Source organism: Vulpes lagopus, chromosome 3 (genome assembly GCF_018345385.1).
Source record: "Vulpes lagopus strain Blue_001 chromosome 3, ASM1834538v1, whole genome shotgun sequence".
Classification (NCBI taxonomy): domain Eukaryota; kingdom Metazoa; phylum Chordata; class Mammalia; order Carnivora; family Canidae; genus Vulpes; species Vulpes lagopus.
The window spans coordinates 158,161,982-158,180,427 of NC_054826.1; the positions used below are offsets into that span (position 1 = coordinate 158,161,982).

General features: G+C 34.0%; 1 protein-coding gene across 3 annotated transcripts in view; it reads left to right on the top strand.

Annotated features, from left to right (window-relative positions):
- ZZZ3 (zinc finger ZZ-type containing 3) overlaps positions 1-18,446 on the top strand; it is a 106,336-nt gene that overhangs the window by 36,430 nt on the left and 51,460 nt on the right. For 2 of the 3 annotated variants that reach the window (XM_041747042.1, XM_041747044.1), the window contains exons 2-4: positions 2,242-2,376; positions 4,014-4,168; positions 8,745-10,300. In XM_041747042.1, the coding sequence (XP_041602976.1) occupies positions 8,796-10,300 (1,505 nt within the window). In that variant the 5' untranslated portion in view covers positions 2,242-2,376; positions 4,014-4,168; positions 8,745-8,795. Of the gene's footprint in view, positions 1-2,241; positions 2,377-2,453; positions 2,519-4,013; positions 4,169-8,744; positions 10,301-18,446 lie in introns of all 3 variants that reach the window. The other variant, XM_041747043.1, reaches the window with a different exon arrangement.

Below are 18,446 nucleotides of genomic sequence, written 5' to 3' on the forward strand. Positions count from 1 at the left end.
GGTTCCAAACAACTTAGGGTGCCAGGAAACTGTGCTCTTCTTTGGTTATACTTTTGCACCAAATATTCAGTTTAGCTCTCTATAGCAAGTGAGTGTAATAAGTCTTATTGTCTAGCAAAGGTGTTTGTCTCTGCATTATCTTAATGCTTTTTACAGCTGCCGTTGAGTGTCCTTGTCTTTTTCTTTTAAAATAATTTTAAAACATGGTATAGTGCACAATTCAATATTTTCATTTACACAACTGAAGTGGGTACTAATGAATCTATAGTATAATTTTTGTTTTGAATTTTTCCAAGGTTCTATAAAACTGAAAAGATTTAGTGTCTTATAATTTAGGTTTTTAGTTTAGACTTCAGTTTTACTTTAATAAGTTATGTAGCTTGTAGCTTATAACTTTGTTTTATCAGTAGAAATGGTAATATTTTCTAGTGGGATTTTCTGTAGTCTTTTGAAGTGATTTCATATGTGCCATGAATCTTAGATCCTGTAATCTGTTTAGCACAGTAGCACCAGTGTTAGCTGCAAATAGTAGGAAAAGTAATTCTTTTCAGTCAAGATTGGTTTTGGATTTGCCTTTGGAATTCTTGAATAGTCCGTTGATTTTATTAGTATGTGAAAACAAGCAAAGCTTTATAGCAAGAAATAAATACAGAGGCCTTAGGAATAGGATTTAAATGGTTTGTTTTCCTTTTTTGTATGCTTTTAAAAGACAAAATAGCTAAGTTTTTTAAATTTCTAGAGGTTACTATAGTTAAATAAAAAATTACTGTAGCTGTCACAAATCAAATTAGTCTATCTGCTCCATTTGAAATGTATAGTGAAGGAAACAAAGAATGAAATTTAGAGAATATAAGAATTTTGGCTACTTTAATTTGCTTGTTACAAGAGAATTTATAGCAACTTCTAAATTTAGAAATACTTAAGGTGTTTGTGTTATCACTAAATGCTTAGTGTTAAGTTTTATGGCATTGTTTAACATTTGTAAAACCAATGAATAGACTTAAGTGCTTGATGGTAGAGATCAGTGTTTCTTAAACACTATTTACTCTTTTTTTTACTCGAAACATAATTGACAAAACATTATATTAGTTTCTACTCTATTAATAATAAAACTTTTCACTAGTGAGATCTGGCAGGTTGACAACCCCAGTATCAAATTTTATACACAAACAGGTGTAAGGCAATCAATATTCTTTTTACCTTCCTTCTTTCCTTCCTTCATTTCTTTCAAGAGACAGAGTGCAAGTAGGGGGAGAGAAGAAGAATCCCAACAGGCTCCATGCCCAGCTTGAAGCCCAGTTTGGGACTTGATCTCATGACTCTAAGGTCATGACCCGAGCCAAAATCAAGAGTTGGACACCTAACCAGCTGAGCCACCCAGGCGTTCTGGCTATCTGCATTTTCTGTGTAGATTTTTGCCTTTTCTTTTTATTATGTAGGAATTTGGAATGGCATGCAATGATAAATCATTTTAAAATGCCATTTGTAGCTTTCTGTGATACAGATGAATGAGGTTTTTTGTAGCTCATGGTTTTCTAGTAAGTTGGTTGAAATGACTTAAAAGTTTTAGATCATGTGCTTTTTGTCATGATATTAAGCACATTGATGTTTCTCAGAGTTGTAATTTATAACCACATCATGTTTTTTCACCTTACTTTTAGGGAACATTTGGATAACTATCTCTTGATTTATTACATCACATTTATTTTCTATTTACTTCCAAAATAATATTCACAAATTATTCTAGAGGGATAATCTAAACAAGACAAAATCATTACTTTAAAAGACCTGGCATATTTTAAAGTCACATTCAAGGAGAAAGTTGTGATCTGTTTTACTGCATTTTTAACCATTATAGATTTATTCCCTAGTATTGTAAAACACACACATAATACTTTTCTATTAATGCATGAGTAATTATAGGCTTCTGGAAAATGAGTTATATCTACATTGGTAGTAAGAAAACGTATCTAAGGAGCTGTCAAATTTGTAAGAATCTTAATTTAGAGTTAAACATTAAAATACTTTATGTGGATACTCTGAGAAGCATTTGTAAGAGTGTTAGCAAATTATCTTAGTCTATTGAAGATTGCACGTATTTTGCAGCCTAATATAAGGAATTATTTGTACAGTTTAGTAGAAAATACAGTGTTATCGAAGTGTTTAGAAATAGCACTTTTGTCCACAAGTCTGTAAACAGTAACACATCTATAGTGACTATATTGTGGTTTCCCTTCACAGATATCAAGTTGTGCTAGTACATCCATATAAATAATTAATACCTGAAGTCTCAATGTAACATGGACATTAACAGTGATGACAGATAAATACAGACGCTTGGGAATCAAATACTAGGCGAAAAACACTTTTAAAAAGGTAAGAAAAATGTAATCTTAATTAAGGCCAAGCGGGCTTTAGTTAGTAGAAGTAATTGACTAAAGTTTCTTTTTCAGTGTATCAGGCTTTTTAAGAAACATCTGGGTGATCCTGTCTTTCTTAATACTGATAGAACTCAGCTGTAAGTATCAGTTCTTCTGTGAAAATGACAGTTGCAGATAGACTTGCCTTGTAAATATCATGAGTGAGGTTCCTATAGTAAACCCAATCCACAATGGGTAGAAGGTGGACTGGAACTGGAATTAAGTGCTAGAATGGAATGTCCATGTATACTCAGAGACATATCTTAAACTGTGGATCCTCTGCCTCTGATGTTTGCCACTCCCACCACACACTGTGGAATGTAATGTTTTGCCATGAAAGGCTTTCAAGGTTGGATATAGAGGAGTTGGCACTTGTTGGAGTTTTTGTTGTAAGAGGAGTGAATTTTCAAGTTAAGGGTTACTTTTTATAGGATCATGTTTTCACTGTGCACACTCCTTATGTTAATTTAGAATATTTCTTAATGTATTAAATGATTTTATTTAGACAGTTTTCCTACCTTGTGGTTTTCAAGAGTTTACAGGCCATATTTGGGAGAAGTTGCATCTGTAGATACTAGATATTAGTACTGATCTCCTAGCTGACTAAAACTGTAATCTGTTTACTTTTACTAGGCAGTAACTCTAGTTTACAAGGTTTGTTAACTGTATCATTTTTAAAATTGTAATCCTTCCTGTGACAATAGTGTCACTTTTAAAATACCTTCCTTCATTTTTATAGTAAAGTGACAATATGCATCATATAAACACATCACTCGTCTTTTTCTGGTGTTCCTCCTTGTTTCCAAATGGGCAGTCATTGTCTACGGCCATACCACCCTGAACGCGCCCGATCTCGTCCAAATGGGCAGTCATAATAACCATTTAGCCAGATTCTCTGAAAAGGATATCATAATGCATTGTTATAAAATAAAACTCTTAATTAACTAGACTGTCCAAGAAATGGGAGTATAATTAGATTAATTAAAATACCTGGCCATCTGAGTCCTAAAGCTAAAAATCCTTATTCCTTTTGTCCTAGTTGAAAATCCATACACCAAAAATAATAGAAATTTCTCTTTGTAATAAAATCTTAAGGCTAGTAGTCGTCAAGGTTATCATATAGATATTTGAAGACTTAGTTGATTCTTTGGTGTGCATAACTTAAATTATTTTTGTTGGTCAGTCCCCAGTTTTGAATACTTGAAGGCCAAAGTTTGGTAGGGCTCTAGAATATGAGTAAGAGATAATAAATTATATATGAGAAATTTTATTAAAGGCAGTCTTTGGGTCACCGCAAAAGAATATTGCCCACAGACTCTAGAGAAGAATGGAGTGACATTTGGATGCAAACTAATAATGAGTTGTTATGAGGATTCAGTATATTTCAAGCTCTTTTTGCTTTGTTTTTGTCGGTTTTTAAAAATCTGTTTCCAGTTTCTTGGTATCTCTGAGGCTACAGAGTTGCTAAGAAATATCAAAGATGTTACTATGAATAGATATTCTATTATCTGCTGTTTCCTCTTATAGAAGGGGTAAGTCTATTAGCATAAGTTAATTTGTTTCTTTAATTTTTTTTATTATTTTATTTTAAAGAAAGGAATTTTGGGAGGTTCTAGTATTCTCCGTGGCTGAAGCTGAGAGTCTGAAACCCTGATGCTTAAGCTCTATTCTAGATCATAGCTCCAACTCCTTCAGGATATAAGGAAAAGAGATAATATTTCCACAATGATAGATCTTTGGTTGTACAGGTAAGTTATTTAGTTTTGCAGTAGTGAAGACAACTGTAGTTTGATATTTTTTGTGGGTGGGGGGTGACTTGTATTTATATTCTTTATTCTGCATGGTATATTGTGCAGTCTGCCTGGCAAGACATATGAGTATGGAGCAATAGGGAGTGGGTTAGTGATTATATATTTTCCCACTCTTCCCAACAGGGGTATAAATGAAGTGATTAATGATTAAGTATGTTGGAATCTCTAGAGCATTATACCTATCGTTGACATTTTAGGTATTTTTAATAGAAGGGGGCATTATGAAATTCCTCAACTTTTGTTTCTCCTCAGTTTTGTTTTTTTTTAAGTATGTATTCATTCAGCTTTCTGTCTTTGTATCTATGTTAATCTATCATATATCTGTTTCTCTTAATGGGGAAGAAAGAAGAGATCCCTTTAAGGCAGTATGTATTAGAATTTAGCATCAAAACACAAATATTAAGAATTGCATAAGTGGGTCCCCATGTTTCACTCTCCTACTTTTAACCTTATAGTGGTAATTGCTCAACTGAGGAAATTTGTCTTAAAAGGATTGTGTGACAAGGATAGTCTGAACTGTTACTAAGCAACTCATGTTTATGTTCTAGACAGAAGAAACATATTGGTAACACTTTCAGTTGCTCTTGCTCTTTTTTTTGCCTTTTACTTTGGTTTGATATGGTATCATGACCAGTTTCCTAAAAATTGTTCAATTAATAAAACTAAATATTATGATAATAAATATCAACTAGAATGTTGATGTTAATGGAGGATTGCCAGTCTCTCAATTCCCAAAATAAACCATACTACTTTGGTAATTATAGTGGAGCAAAAAGTTATAGGCATTATCTTTGAAAAATCTTTCTGATTTTTGAGGTGATAGCTAAGAAGAGTATCATTAGATGGGCCATTTTAGTTTAATGCTTATTATTCTTTTTTAGTTCATATTGATGTAGTTCTACAGATGTGATCACAAAGGCTGGATATTTATGATCTGAAATACAGCTGATAGTGTTTCAGAATCCTAGAGTTAGATTTGAGGTAAAAGTAGATTCAGATTTGGAGGAGGGTAGTTCAACAGCAAATAAATGGGTGAGATGTTAGACTTACAGGTGGTATGTGGGGCTTAATATGAATAGAAAGGCTGAAATTTGGTTGACGGTCCTTGATGTACTCTCCAATAGGATGAAGCTTATGAGGGTGAGGAAGAAAGAAAGGGAATCTATTTAAATCTAGTGATCGATCATATTCTGTTCTAGGAAGTGCCATATTCATTAGTTGGTAGATAACATATAGGAAAAACTTCATTCTAGTTTCTAGACTGCATTTTGCCATATGAATATGTTAACAGTTTCCCTTAATTTTGAAACTAGAATGATTGCATTTCTAGTTCTAGTTGGGTGCTGGCTAAGGTTTTCACCATATGCCTCCTATTTAGTTAACCAACAAGAGTATTTTCTGAGGTAGTTTGTAAATAAGTTCCTTTCTGTTCCCTTAGTAGTTTAATTTTGGCAGGAATATAATTTTGTGCTCTTCACTGAATTTCTTTAGTCATTGTATTATGCAGCTAAAATGAGGAAATCTACTTTAGTCTATAAAGCTTTGCTAAACATGGCAAAACAATGTTGAGACTTGGTTGAGATAATCAGGACAGTTTTAGTCCCTTTTGGTAATTGAAGTTTGTGTTCAGTTTATTAGATAACTACAGAAAGTATGTGCCTTTACTATTTAAAATAGAGAAGATGAATAAAAAGGTTAGAACAGAAGAAAAAAAATCAGGGAAGAGTGTTCAAATTCCATTTAATTTTCAGAATTTTTAATTTATTACGTTAGGTACATGCAGTATGTTAATGTCAGGCAAGAGATTGGGTCCTCTATATGGTATTTCTTTAGCCAAAGTAATCATGGCTTTATTTATACATTTTTATTACTAGAGTCAAATAAGGAATTAAAGAATATATGATAAATGGGTCTAATTTAGTTTGAACCTGATGAAAATCACCTGGGAATCAGATTAATTGGTAGATCTGGGGCAGGGCCTGATAATTTCGCATTTCCAGCAGGCTTCCAAGAGATGCCATGATGCTGGTTCTCAGGACACAGTTGCGAGAGTTTGAGATACCAGAAGTGTCCTTGTATAAAATAGGTTCACTTTAAATGTAGTGCAATAGCATAGGATTTGAGAGCTGTAACTAAAACGGACTTTATTGTGGTTGATGAATGGAATAAAAATGCTTTCTAGGAATCAGAAGAAAAAACGAGATTTCATCTTTCATAGTAATGTGTTTGATCACTGGTATAGTGAAGAAATAGGCCCTTATTATAGATGGTGTTTTATAAGTATATATGGTATATACATATATAATCTTAGTACTATGTAATATATATGTTCCTTATAAGTAACTGTGAGTAATATTAAGAATAGGTTTATTTTATTAATAATGACAAGGCAGAGATTTTTGCTTTCATTTAGATTGATATGGAAAGAAAAGAAGAGCTAGGAATGTCTGTTACTGGAGTCGTTTGAGGTTTATATGCCCTTAATTGGCATCACATTTTAAAAAGTAAAGATTAAGAGATTCTTAATAAAAATTAAATTACATTTCCCTTGTGTATTTACATAGGTAATTAATAGTTATCAGTAACCTTCAAATTTGAGAACTCCAGATCTGGGTATTTGAAATAAATAAATTGGCTTTCATATTATTTAGTTTGTGCTTTGTTGAAACATCATTTGAAATTTAACTGAAATTTTTGGTAATTAAAAGTGGATATTTATGGGACATTCAGTATTTATTATCTGTGATTTAAAATAGAGTGTAATCTTCATGACAAGATTTAGGCAAAAGAGAATTGCATGTCATGTCCCTCTAATGAACCCAAAATAGTAAAAGTTTACTGTGTGAAATGTATTTCTAAGTTCTGATTGGTGTCCTATAGTTCTTGTTCATGAGATGGCTATAGAATTCTATAGAACAAATTATCATACTCTGATCCCAGGGCTTGTTTTGTCAGTCTTTTAAGATCTTCAAAAATTGTTAATTAAAAATGGAAAAGTATGCCTCACTCTCAAATAAAACTAAATCAACTTATATATGTTTTTAGGAAACTTAAATTCATTTGTCAACAAGCAGAAACAGGAAGACAATTCCCTTTAATTTTTTTTTTCTTGTATGTGGTAACATATTGCTGTTGCTTCTGTAGTTCTTCATAGCCTTTCTATTGTTAGACACTTTTGGTTGAGGCAAAGGAGAGATGATATTTGATTTGCAGGGGGAGGGTTAGAATGGCATTTGAAGGGTAGGAGAAGGAGGCTATGGGAAGCATGACCAAAGGGGGGTGGGAGGGTGCTATGAAACTACCTACTACAGCCATTGGCCTCTTTATCTATCCATCCTATACCCCATTTGGAAGTTAAGCAGTGAAATGGAAAATTATCTTGCGAAAGCTAAACAGAAGAGGAGGAGAAGAATGGATGCTTGAAATGTTAATAGCTCCTTTATTCTGCTTTATGAGAGAACCTTTGGAAAAAAATAACCACTCATAGTTTATCCAGATGGATCAGTCAGGGTGTTTTTCAATTTCCCTTGCATTTCTGTCTTAGAAACACCAAACATCTATATCAGAAAACCAGCTCATCTCCCAAAATGCATTAAAACTGTGGCTTATACATATATACAGGAGTTCAAAGTAGAGGATGGGGTTATTTATGTGATCCTGATTTCTTAGATGTAATATTTGCTTTGGGGACTGCTTTTCCTTTTTCTTCTGTCCTCTTCAACATACTTGCTTTCACTTGCTATAATTTATAGCTCTACTTCTAGAGACTAGGGAGATTTGGCTTTGCTCTCTGTTTTGCTTTTAGCTATTGTAAGCCAAGGTTGTGAAATCTGTTCATCTGCTTGATTAGAAAAATCCTACTGCAACTGAAATATTTCGGATGTCACATAGTTTGTTATCGAAGGATTTGATCTAAAACTCATTTTATTAAAAGTGAATTAAGAAGAGCAGAGCCTACCACTTTACCTCCCAGGAATGTTTTGAGAAAACATAAGAAATGATTGGGATAGTTTTTCTGATAGCTGCTATATAAATTCAAGGGTATTATTTTAATAACCAAGATGAAATCCTGTCTTTCAGGGAAATCTTTTCTGGGCCTTTTGTGCCTGTGATCTGAATGGCAGATACACAGCAAGGCGAGTTAAAGGCATAAAGGCATGGTCTCTAGAGCCCTGCCCTGCCACTTAAGTGTGTGGCTTTGGACAGATTACTTAAATGATACACATACTCACCCTTTTCATTTGTAAAGTATGGATGATAATAGCACCTTTCTTAATTGTTGTGACTTAAGTGAGTTAATGTACGTAAAGCATATAGGACAATTCCTGCAACGTATTAAGTGCCATATAATTGTTAGCTATTACTGGTATCATTTTTGGAACTGTTAATAAAATAAATTATATCACTTTATTAATATAGGCTATACTTGGATTTTAAAGTTAATAGCTTTATGCTTTTGTTTTAGGTGTATTAACTATTACCTTTTCTCATTATTTTGTTTACATTTTTGAAGGTTTCCCAATGAGTGGATCATGATGACCGTATTGTAGGGACTTGCCATAGTATGGCTGCTTCCCGATCTACTCGTGTTACAAGATCAACAGTGGGGTTAAACGGCTTGGATGAATCTTTTTGTGGTAGAACTTTAAGGAATCGTAGCATTGCTCACCCTGAAGAAATCTCTTCTCATTCTCAAGTACGATCAAGATCACCAAAGAAGAGACCAGAGCCTGTGCAGATTCAGAAAGGAAATAATAATGGAAGAACTACTGATTTAAAACAGCAAAATACTCGAGAATCATGGGTAAGCCCTAGGAAAAGAGGACTTTCTTCTTCAGAAAAAGATAACGTAGAAAGGCAGGCTGTAGAAAATTGTGAGAGAAGGCAAACAGAACCTGTTTCACCAGTTTTAAAAAGAATTAAGCGTTGCCTTAGATCTGAAGCACCAAACAGTTCAGAAGAAGATTCACCTATAAAATCAGACAAGGAGTCAGTAGAACAGAGGAATACAGTAGTGGACAATGATGCAGATTTTCAAGGGACTAAACGAGCTTGTCGATGTCTTATACTGGATGATTGTGAGAAAAGGGAAATTAAAAAGGTGAATGTCAGTGAGGAAGGGCCACTTAATTCTGCAGTAGTTGAAGAAATCACAGGCTATTTGGCTGTCAATGGTGTTGATGACAGTGATTCAGCTGTTATAAACTGTGATGACTGTCAGCCTGATGGGAACACTAAACAAAATAGCACTGGTTCATATGTGTTGCAGGAAAAGTCAGTAGCTGAAAATGGGGATTCGGATACCCACACTTCAATGTTCCTTGATAGTAGGAAGGAGGACAGTTATATAGACCATAACGTGCCTTGCACCAATTCAGAAGTGCAGGTCAAGTTGGAGGACCACAAAGTAGTAACTGCCTGCCTGCCTGTGGAACATGTTAATCAGCTGACTACTGAGCCAGCTACAGGCCCCTTTTCTGAAATTCAGTCATCCTTAAGGGATTCTGAGGAGGAAGTAGATGTGGTGGGAGATAGCAGTGCCTCAAAAGAGCAGTGTAATGAAAACACCAATAACGCCCTGGACACAAGTCTTGAGAGTATGCCAGTCTCTGGAGAACCAGAATCATCATCTGTTATAGACTGTGTTTCAGCTCAAATGATGTCTTTATCAGAACCTCAAGAACATCGATATACTCTGAGAACGTCACCACGAAGGGCGGCCCCCACCAGAGGTAGTCCCACTAAAAGCAGTTCTCCTTGCAGAGAAAATGGACAATTTGAGGAGAATAATCTTAGTCCCAATGAAACAAATGCAACTGTTAGTGATAACATAAGTGAATCTCCCACAAATCCTGATGAGATTTCTCAGAATGAAAAAGGAATATTTTGTGACTCTGAAAATTATGGGAGTGAAGGACTAAGTAAGCCACCCTCAGAGGCAAGACTTAATATTGGACATTTGCCATCTGCCAAAGAGAGTGCCAATCCGCACAATACAGAAGAAGAAGATGATGATCCTGATGTTTATTACTTTGAATCAGATCATGTGGCACTGAAACACAACAAAGAGTATGTGTAAATATGGTAACCATGAATTCTGCTTTGTTTATTATTCCCCACGTTTTCAGTATCTATTCATAAATGTCTGTTCATAGCATTTTTATTATAGCTAAAATTAATGCTTTAGCTGAAATTTTAGGTTTAATGTAATGGTTATCTCAACTCTTAAACTCCAAAAAAAGAAAGACTTTAAAATTCAACTATTATTCTTCTCAATGGCAGTATGGTTTTCTAGTTTTGATATTTCACACATCTCAATTAGGAAAGACATGTGGAAACATGGTTGATATTTTTGTTTACTAATGTTTTATACCATTTCAGTTAATTTGTAAAATGGAAACATCTTTAGTTATCATAATACATTTTGATTTATAGTTGTGGAGCTTTATCTTGAAGTATCTATGCCTTCCAGACAGTATAGAACAATTAGTGAGTGCTTAGACTTACAGATAAGGCAAATCCTGCAGGCTGTAAATCTACTTTTATCTTAGTTACTTCTATCTAATTTCCAATGAAAACTTTTGATTTAAAAAAATGGACTTTATGCATTATCTTTGACTTGTAATTTGCAGAGGTAGATATTACTGCTAATATTGTGATGGGTAATTGTGTATTATAATTAGCATTAATTAGAAAATTAGTCTGTTGTATAGTTTACATAAAGCATTTGAGACAACTTTCTCCTAATTCTAAATTATAAGAGACACTATCTTAAGATACCATCATTTCTTAACCTTTGTAATGAAGACCCTTTCTAAAATAAAGAATTGAGTGTCCAAGTTTATCACAATTTTGCTTAGATTTGCTTTAAAGTATTCTGAGTAGTAACACAAATGAATTGGAGTTAACTCTGAATAATCCTGAAAGGAATGTTAATGAACGGTGAACAGTGCTTATAAATACCATGATCAACAACAGTAAAGGACATATATAAGTTAATCACCTTTACTCCTACAAAGTAAGCTTTTGAATTACTAGCACAGATTTTATAGGCTGTGTAAAAACACTGATTTGAGGAAACTTTGTGATGTTCTTATGGTGACAATTGCCAGATTGTGGTATGTATCAGATCAAAGTATCAAATACTTGTGGACCGTAATCATTTTTTGCCATATATTACAGATAGTTCACATTTGTATATGATAATATGGAGGCCTTTTAGCGTATGTTTCTTTTCTGAAAATTTTCCTTTTTTTTTTATAAGTAGTATTTTAATGTCTAGTTTAGTAGAAGTCCTTTTATCTGAGCATTTTATTCATTTATTTTGTAGAATGGTTAGCATTTTTGTGTGTTTGAAATATTTGAAGTCCAATTTGAGGTAGAAAACTCAAGAAGTGAGTAAGTGAAGCTTTTTTCAATTTCAGATATAGTTCTTATCATTAGTATTATGCATCAGTTTTTAAAAACAGTTGTTTATCTGCAGGCATAGGAAGCAGAGTATTATGTAATAGAAAAGCCAAGAACTCAAGAAGTGTGCATTTTTATAAAATGATACTCATTATTTCTCTTCCTTTTTATTGTTTTCTTTGGCAAAGAGATTCTCTCTTAAGGCTTAGCTGGTATGTTGATGGAAAATATTTTTCTATTCATTATGTTACTTTTTTTTGTTAGAGCTCTTGGTGATAATTCTCAAGGATGATAAACCTATAAAATAGTTGTCTAAAGACAGCGGCCATAACATTTAAAGAGTGATGTTTTATATCCCTAAGCCTTTGAGAATGAGAGCTATTCCTATGAACCTATGAGAGGTTCCTCAGGATATACAAAGTCCTTTGGAATTTGGATAGTAGTTGCTTTTTTAGGATGGTATTTTCAAATTAATGTCTCATTTGGTGACTTTGGGCAAAAGAAATCTCTCCTCCTTGCTTTGAAGGTAATACTTTTTGACACTTCCACTTCTAACTTTTTATCCCCCAAAGGAAGCATATTGGGAGGAGGGAGATGGGGAGTGAGAGCATCTTCGTTAGAGATAATTTAAAGAAAATTGAGAGAAGATGCTTGATCAAGTTAGATGTAATCTCTTTTCAGTAAAGTTCTTATTCCTTTGCTTTTTGTTTAGAGCCAAGAGATGGTTGGATATAATGTTGGCTTTTTTTTACCCAAATTGTCATTGCAAAAAATAGCATCCTGATACTTGTCTTTGAAGTCTCAAGTTATTTTCTGTTTGAAAATGCACTTGGGGTAAAGAAAAAAAAAGGTAAATGGGTAGTTGGAATGTTATTCTCCTGTACACACAGATGTACACATGTACCCCATCAAGTATTTTTTTTTCTTTCTTAGTCACTTCATGCTAGTAAATTTCCCCAGATAATTGTGAAACTGGGAATTGGCATTACCCAGATTACATATGAATATCTTTACCAGTAGGGAATGAGTAGAGTATGTCCTGATGGCCAGATTAAAAAATATGTTACTGATAGAAAACACTGAGTATGGCATAGTTCTTTGTCCAGGGCCAGGAGAACATAGCTCTTCTTTATTCCAGTTGCAGCTCTTTTCTAAACTAACATTATTTAATTAGCAGCTGTATATCCTACCATTTAGCCGATAATTTATCTGTCTTGTTTGCAGGGGTGTTACATATAGGGTCATCTAATGACTTGTAAATGTTTGAAAAGATACTATGCTATAGAAACCTAGCCTTAGATCTGTTTCATGGTAATTAGACCATAGGCCAGAGAAATGAATTTGTGAGCATTCGGGATACTTAACCCTGTTTCCTCTCTAGATGCCATCCCTCTTATTCACATAAACCCACAGTGTGCTTTTATGTATGTATTTTTCCAAATGGAGAACTCTCCTAGGCACAGGGGAGACTGAAGATTTTTTTTTTTTCTGGCAAGATTCCAGGTGTGGATTATTTCACTAGATGTGATTTCTCAAAGAGTAGTGAGTGGGGAATCAGAAGAAGTATATTTTATTTCAAAACTCTGGTCTTTAAGATGAAAGATTCTGTTAAAGTGGTAGATGATACCTAATGACTCCCTTTTTGGCCTAAGTAGCCAGACTGAGATCACGTACTTAACATTTGCCTTTCTCTTTGGGAATTGACCTTTTGTGGATTTTGAATGGGAAGCATCGAATCAGATCTCTAGATTTGAAGTTCTGGCTCTAGGGAGAGCAGGTATGGAAGTTTTTAGGTCCTGGGTTTTTATTTATTTATTTATTTTTAAAATATTTTATTTATTTATTCATGAGAGACACAGAGAGGCAGAGACATAGGCAGAGGGAGAAGCAGGCTCCATGCAGGGAGCTCAATGTGGGACTCGATCCCAGGACTCTGCCATCACACCCTGAGACCAAGGCAGATGCTCAACTGCTGACTTACCCAGGAGTCCCTGATCCTGGGTTTTAATATTCGGAGCTTTTTTTCCAGAGGGCAATGACTGGAAAATAGATACTCAAAAAGAAAATGTGATTTGGTCAATCTTCTCTGAATTCTCATTGTATGACTACTTAAGTAAATTATTTGAAGGGACTTGGATAACTCATTTAAAGATCTTGTAACTTCATAAACAAGCAGAGGATGAAAAGTCGGATTAAGACTATTTGGATTCTTGAGTTCTTCTGGTGGGTTAACTCATTGATAAGATCATTGATGTTTATACCAAATTATCAAGTTTCTAGATAATGAAGTATAAGAATAAGCTGGTTGCTTATCAAAGGGTATTGCTGATGTAGTCTCTAGGTAAGAAGTTTTTAAGCCATATTAAAGGATATTTATAGGAAGTGTATTTTTAAACTTGGTTCTCTGAAAATAATGTACTTTAAATAATTTATGATACATTCTTTTACACTATGCTTATGTGAATCATTTGATATCTTCATCAGTTTCAGAGGCTACATAGAGAAAATCCTCATCAGGTCTTGTAGATTCACTTCTCATGAGACTACTTTCATTGTTTAAGTTTCTTTCAAGGGACCAGAAGACTTCAAGACTAGAGATGGATTTTGCTTAGAAAGTAATAGAGGAGTCATCCTGCCCTAGATAAAATAATGTTATATTTGTACTGTGCTTCATAAGGTGCAAAGTGATTTCCTCTAGTTTCTCATTTGACACTCCCTATAATTCAGAGGTAGCATAGGTGGTGTTACACAGTCCTCATTTCCTAACTCATAATTAATGTTTTAATGTTATTTATTGAAAGTATGATGAACTACTGGTAGATAGAGGATTAGAACTCCCATATTCTAACTCCTAGTTTGAATTACTACTGGTTATCTCATCCAATAAAGACTTATTCCATGGATTTTCAGGTTTCTAGGTTTAAAACTCATAAGGAGCAGATACTAGTTTCTCAGTTTTCAAAATTCTTTAGTCCGAGTTTAAGCTCTGTAATTTTAATTATGATTATCTGGTTTTATCTGTCAGAGAATCCGCATTATAGGTAAGTAACCTATTTATTGAATGAAATGCTTTCATGTTCATCGTTTTTAAAGAACATTCTATTAGTGTGTCTGTGAAGAATAATTGCCCTGTACGAATGGAGGATATAAAACTATGGCTACAGCTTGGCTTTAAATAGATAATTTGGATAATTTGCAAAAAATACTTTGGGGGATGTTTACAATGAATTGAGTTAAAGTCAGAGGTTATTAGGGAAAACTCATGCATGGTGTACTTTCTCAACTAATTGGAAAAGACCATGGAATGTAACAGCCAGATTGGCCCTAGTAGTTTGGCACAAATTTTAATGAGAGGAGGGAAATAACGGTCCTTAGTATGAAGTTTTTGGTTGTAAGAGGAGTGTGCCATTGACTAATCAAAATAATCAGTGCACAGTGAACTCTTGGTTTTTTTCCTTTGAATGTCTCCATCTTTTATTTCAAGTGATGTGAATAGTTTCTAAAAGTAGTTCTCTATTGTAATCCCAGTATATTTATACCCAAGTATAGTTTAACTTTTTCTTCTGCATTTAGAGTCGTTTTTGCAAATAGAGGTTATGTAGTGAAATTTTTCTGCCATCACCACCAGAGTATCTCTGTTTTTGCTTATGTTAAATGATTTGGGCTTCTCAGCTTTTTATGTTCTTATAATTTAGCTTCTTTTCTATATTATTTTAGAAGTTCTGTGACTTCTTAGAATTTTCTTCAGTTTTGTTGACTTTCATTTTATTGTCACTAATGCTATCATGCTACCTTCCTCTAATAATTCAGCCTTCCCTTCTGAGTGCTTTTAGTTCTCTATACACTTGGAAGTCAGAATAACCAGGCTTGTTAGAATTATGTGTTAGGATTCTTGAGTGATGCACTGAAGAATCTCTCTTTTGAATGCTCAGATAAGCTTTAGTGTGCAAGGAGATGTTTGTTTTAATTGTATGTTTTTTGTGTGCTTGCTTTCTGGTTTGGAGGCTGTGTCTTACATAAGTTACCAGATATGTAAATTCTGGATAGAGAAATAACAGTTGTTTCTTTATATATGGCAATAAATACTCATTAGCAAATAAATAGTAAATAGTAAAACCTATTTAAAACAATTACTATTTATTTGAGACTAATTGAAGCTTAGCCTTTGTTGTAGGAGCTTTAGTTTAGCAGTTTTTTTGTAGGCTTTAAAATGTTTTTACATATTGGTAAGCAGGCTCTCCTATTTAAATATTTCTGTGATGACTCACGCCATCAGATTATAATGTTTAGTAATAAATGAGAAAATCTGTTTTGTGACTTTTCTGCTTCTCTTCAGTGATTTCGTATCTTCAGTGAGGTCTGTACTACTATTCCTTTACGTTATCATTTCTCTTTAACATATAAATTTTAACGTACAGAAATTTGTGAAGTGGTGAGAAGAGACTGAGCAGTTTAGGACACTCTTAGGATTCTCTGTAGTATGTTATGATTTAATTTTCACTTACCTAGTAATATTTGTATGGTAGACATTTGAAATGTGTTGAGGGTCTGCATTTTGTTCTCTTTTCTTTAAAAAGTATTGAAATTTGTTCTGACAGGCAGTTGATTTACTTGATAATAAGCTTGATTCTATTAAGCTTTATGTTTTAGCTCTGTTAGGAGGAAATCCAGAGTAGCCTGTATTCTAGATTTAGTTTAGCCTTAGTCCTTGGCATGGCCTTCCTGGTGTCATTTCAAAAGGTCTTTACTCTAGCTGGTTGAAACCTGAAAGACTCGAGCCTCATGGAAACATTGATAATTGTTCTCGGTACAACTCCTTGATAGTTGTTTTTTGCTTGGTCCTGTGGAATCTCATGTTTTACACATGCAGTTTTGTATGTATAAGACTCAAAGAGACTCCTATGCAGATACTCGGTGTTTCCTTTTTCTGTTTTGCTTCTTCCTCTTCAGTGCTCTGTCCCACAAATTCCAGCTGCCTCACTTCCCCAAACTCTGTTTTCTCTCTCTCTGCTCAGCAAGACTGCTTCCTGTTCCACACCACTGATGGTACTCCACATAAAGGATGATCATAGTGTGCCGGATTTCATTTGTTTGTTCTTTCTCACAGATGAGAGTCCTGTACTGCATGTGTCTGTTGTCCAGCAATAATTGTTTCTGTATTTTCTGCATTTGTGTAGTTGTGGATGGCAGAAGGATGGATATCCAGTGTTAGTTACTCTGTCATTACTGAACGTGGAACTTTATCTGACTTAATTTCAGTATGCACTAGGTATGTTTTCTTCTTATGACACTCCCAGCCTAAAGTTTGACCATTTGGAAGTTATTTATTTATTTATTTTTGTGACATTCCTGTGACAGTGAGGCCTAGTTTTTACTTCTACCTTAAAAATTAGTTTAAGCAATTTCTAAGAAGCTGAAGTCAGAGAAATTGGAGTAGTACCAATTTGAATTGAAGTATGAGGGTAAAAGAGACTTGACATTGTTTTAGTTGTGTTGATGAAGTGTTGCTATGGTTTGAGCAGAAGTAAAAATTGGGTTACTGGTTCAGATACAGTTCATGAGGATGGGTAAAAGAGAAAGTGGCACACAAGAAGATACGAAACAATGTCTACTAGGTTTAAAGTGGTAGCCATAAGAGATAAAGGAGTAAGGTAGCTAGGTTTTAGTTATTTTCTTAGACCTTTCAGGTTTTTTGGGTAGGCTATATTTGACGTACTGTATTTCAGAAAGCTAGGGTGAATGTGCCCTTTTTATGCCTGTCAGTTTAATCTAGTTTCTTATAAATGTTGAGTATTTTGCAGAAGTTTTATTTTCTCTGATAATATTTTTACCATTTATGTTAAGTTGGAGAACTCTTTCAGCTTTTTTGTTGTTTGTGTCTTTTTACTTATTCTAAATTATCCTTCCTCTTAATTTTAAATGTATTTTTCATATTTTAATGGTTCTCAGAATATAAAAGCGTGAAATTATTTCATTATGGTTTAAACTTTTAGTTGGAGAGAAAGGGTCATGCTAATAATTTATTGGCAATGAGGGTAGAAAGTGCCATTGAACACTAGTTAACACCTAAAGTATATTCTTAATAAACATTTCAAAATACATATATGGATATAAAGAGTGAAGTTAAATGAACCAAGTGTAATATTTTAAAGTACCTTTTTTTAAGGCACCAGTCATGACTAGATAATGTTTTTATTTTTAAAATGCTATCCCATTGGGTGGGTACCTGGTGGCTCAGTGGTTGAGCATCTGCTTTTGGCTCGGGTTGTGATTCTGGGGTACCAGGATTGAGTCCCGCATCAGGTTCCCTACATGAATCCTGCTTCTCCCTCTACCCGTGTCTCTGCCTCTCTCTCTGTGTCTCTCATGAATAAATACAATCTTTAAAAAAAAAATGCTATCCCATTTAAATCTAGAATCTTAATATTTTTAAAAGTTTTATTTGTAAATTACTTTAAAAAGTTGGACTAGGTTTGAGGAGCACTCCCAATCCCCTTCTATTACAGTTTTTAACTGGCAGTATTCTGCTGGGTAAATATCTGTAATTTCTGTGATTGTCATGATTTGCATGATTTGACTTCTGTAATTCAAATTAATATATATAGATATATCTTTCTCTGCCCTTCCTCTTGCTTTTGGTACTGCTCAGGCTTTCGTTATTGACTTCTTATTTTGTATGCTCTCTTTTGATATTTTCACACACTGGTGTGGCTGAAGTTACCGTCTCTATATTGATGGATTTCCAGATGTATATATCTCTAGTCAGATTATTCTTGAGCTTCAAACTGCTTACAAGATATATCCATTT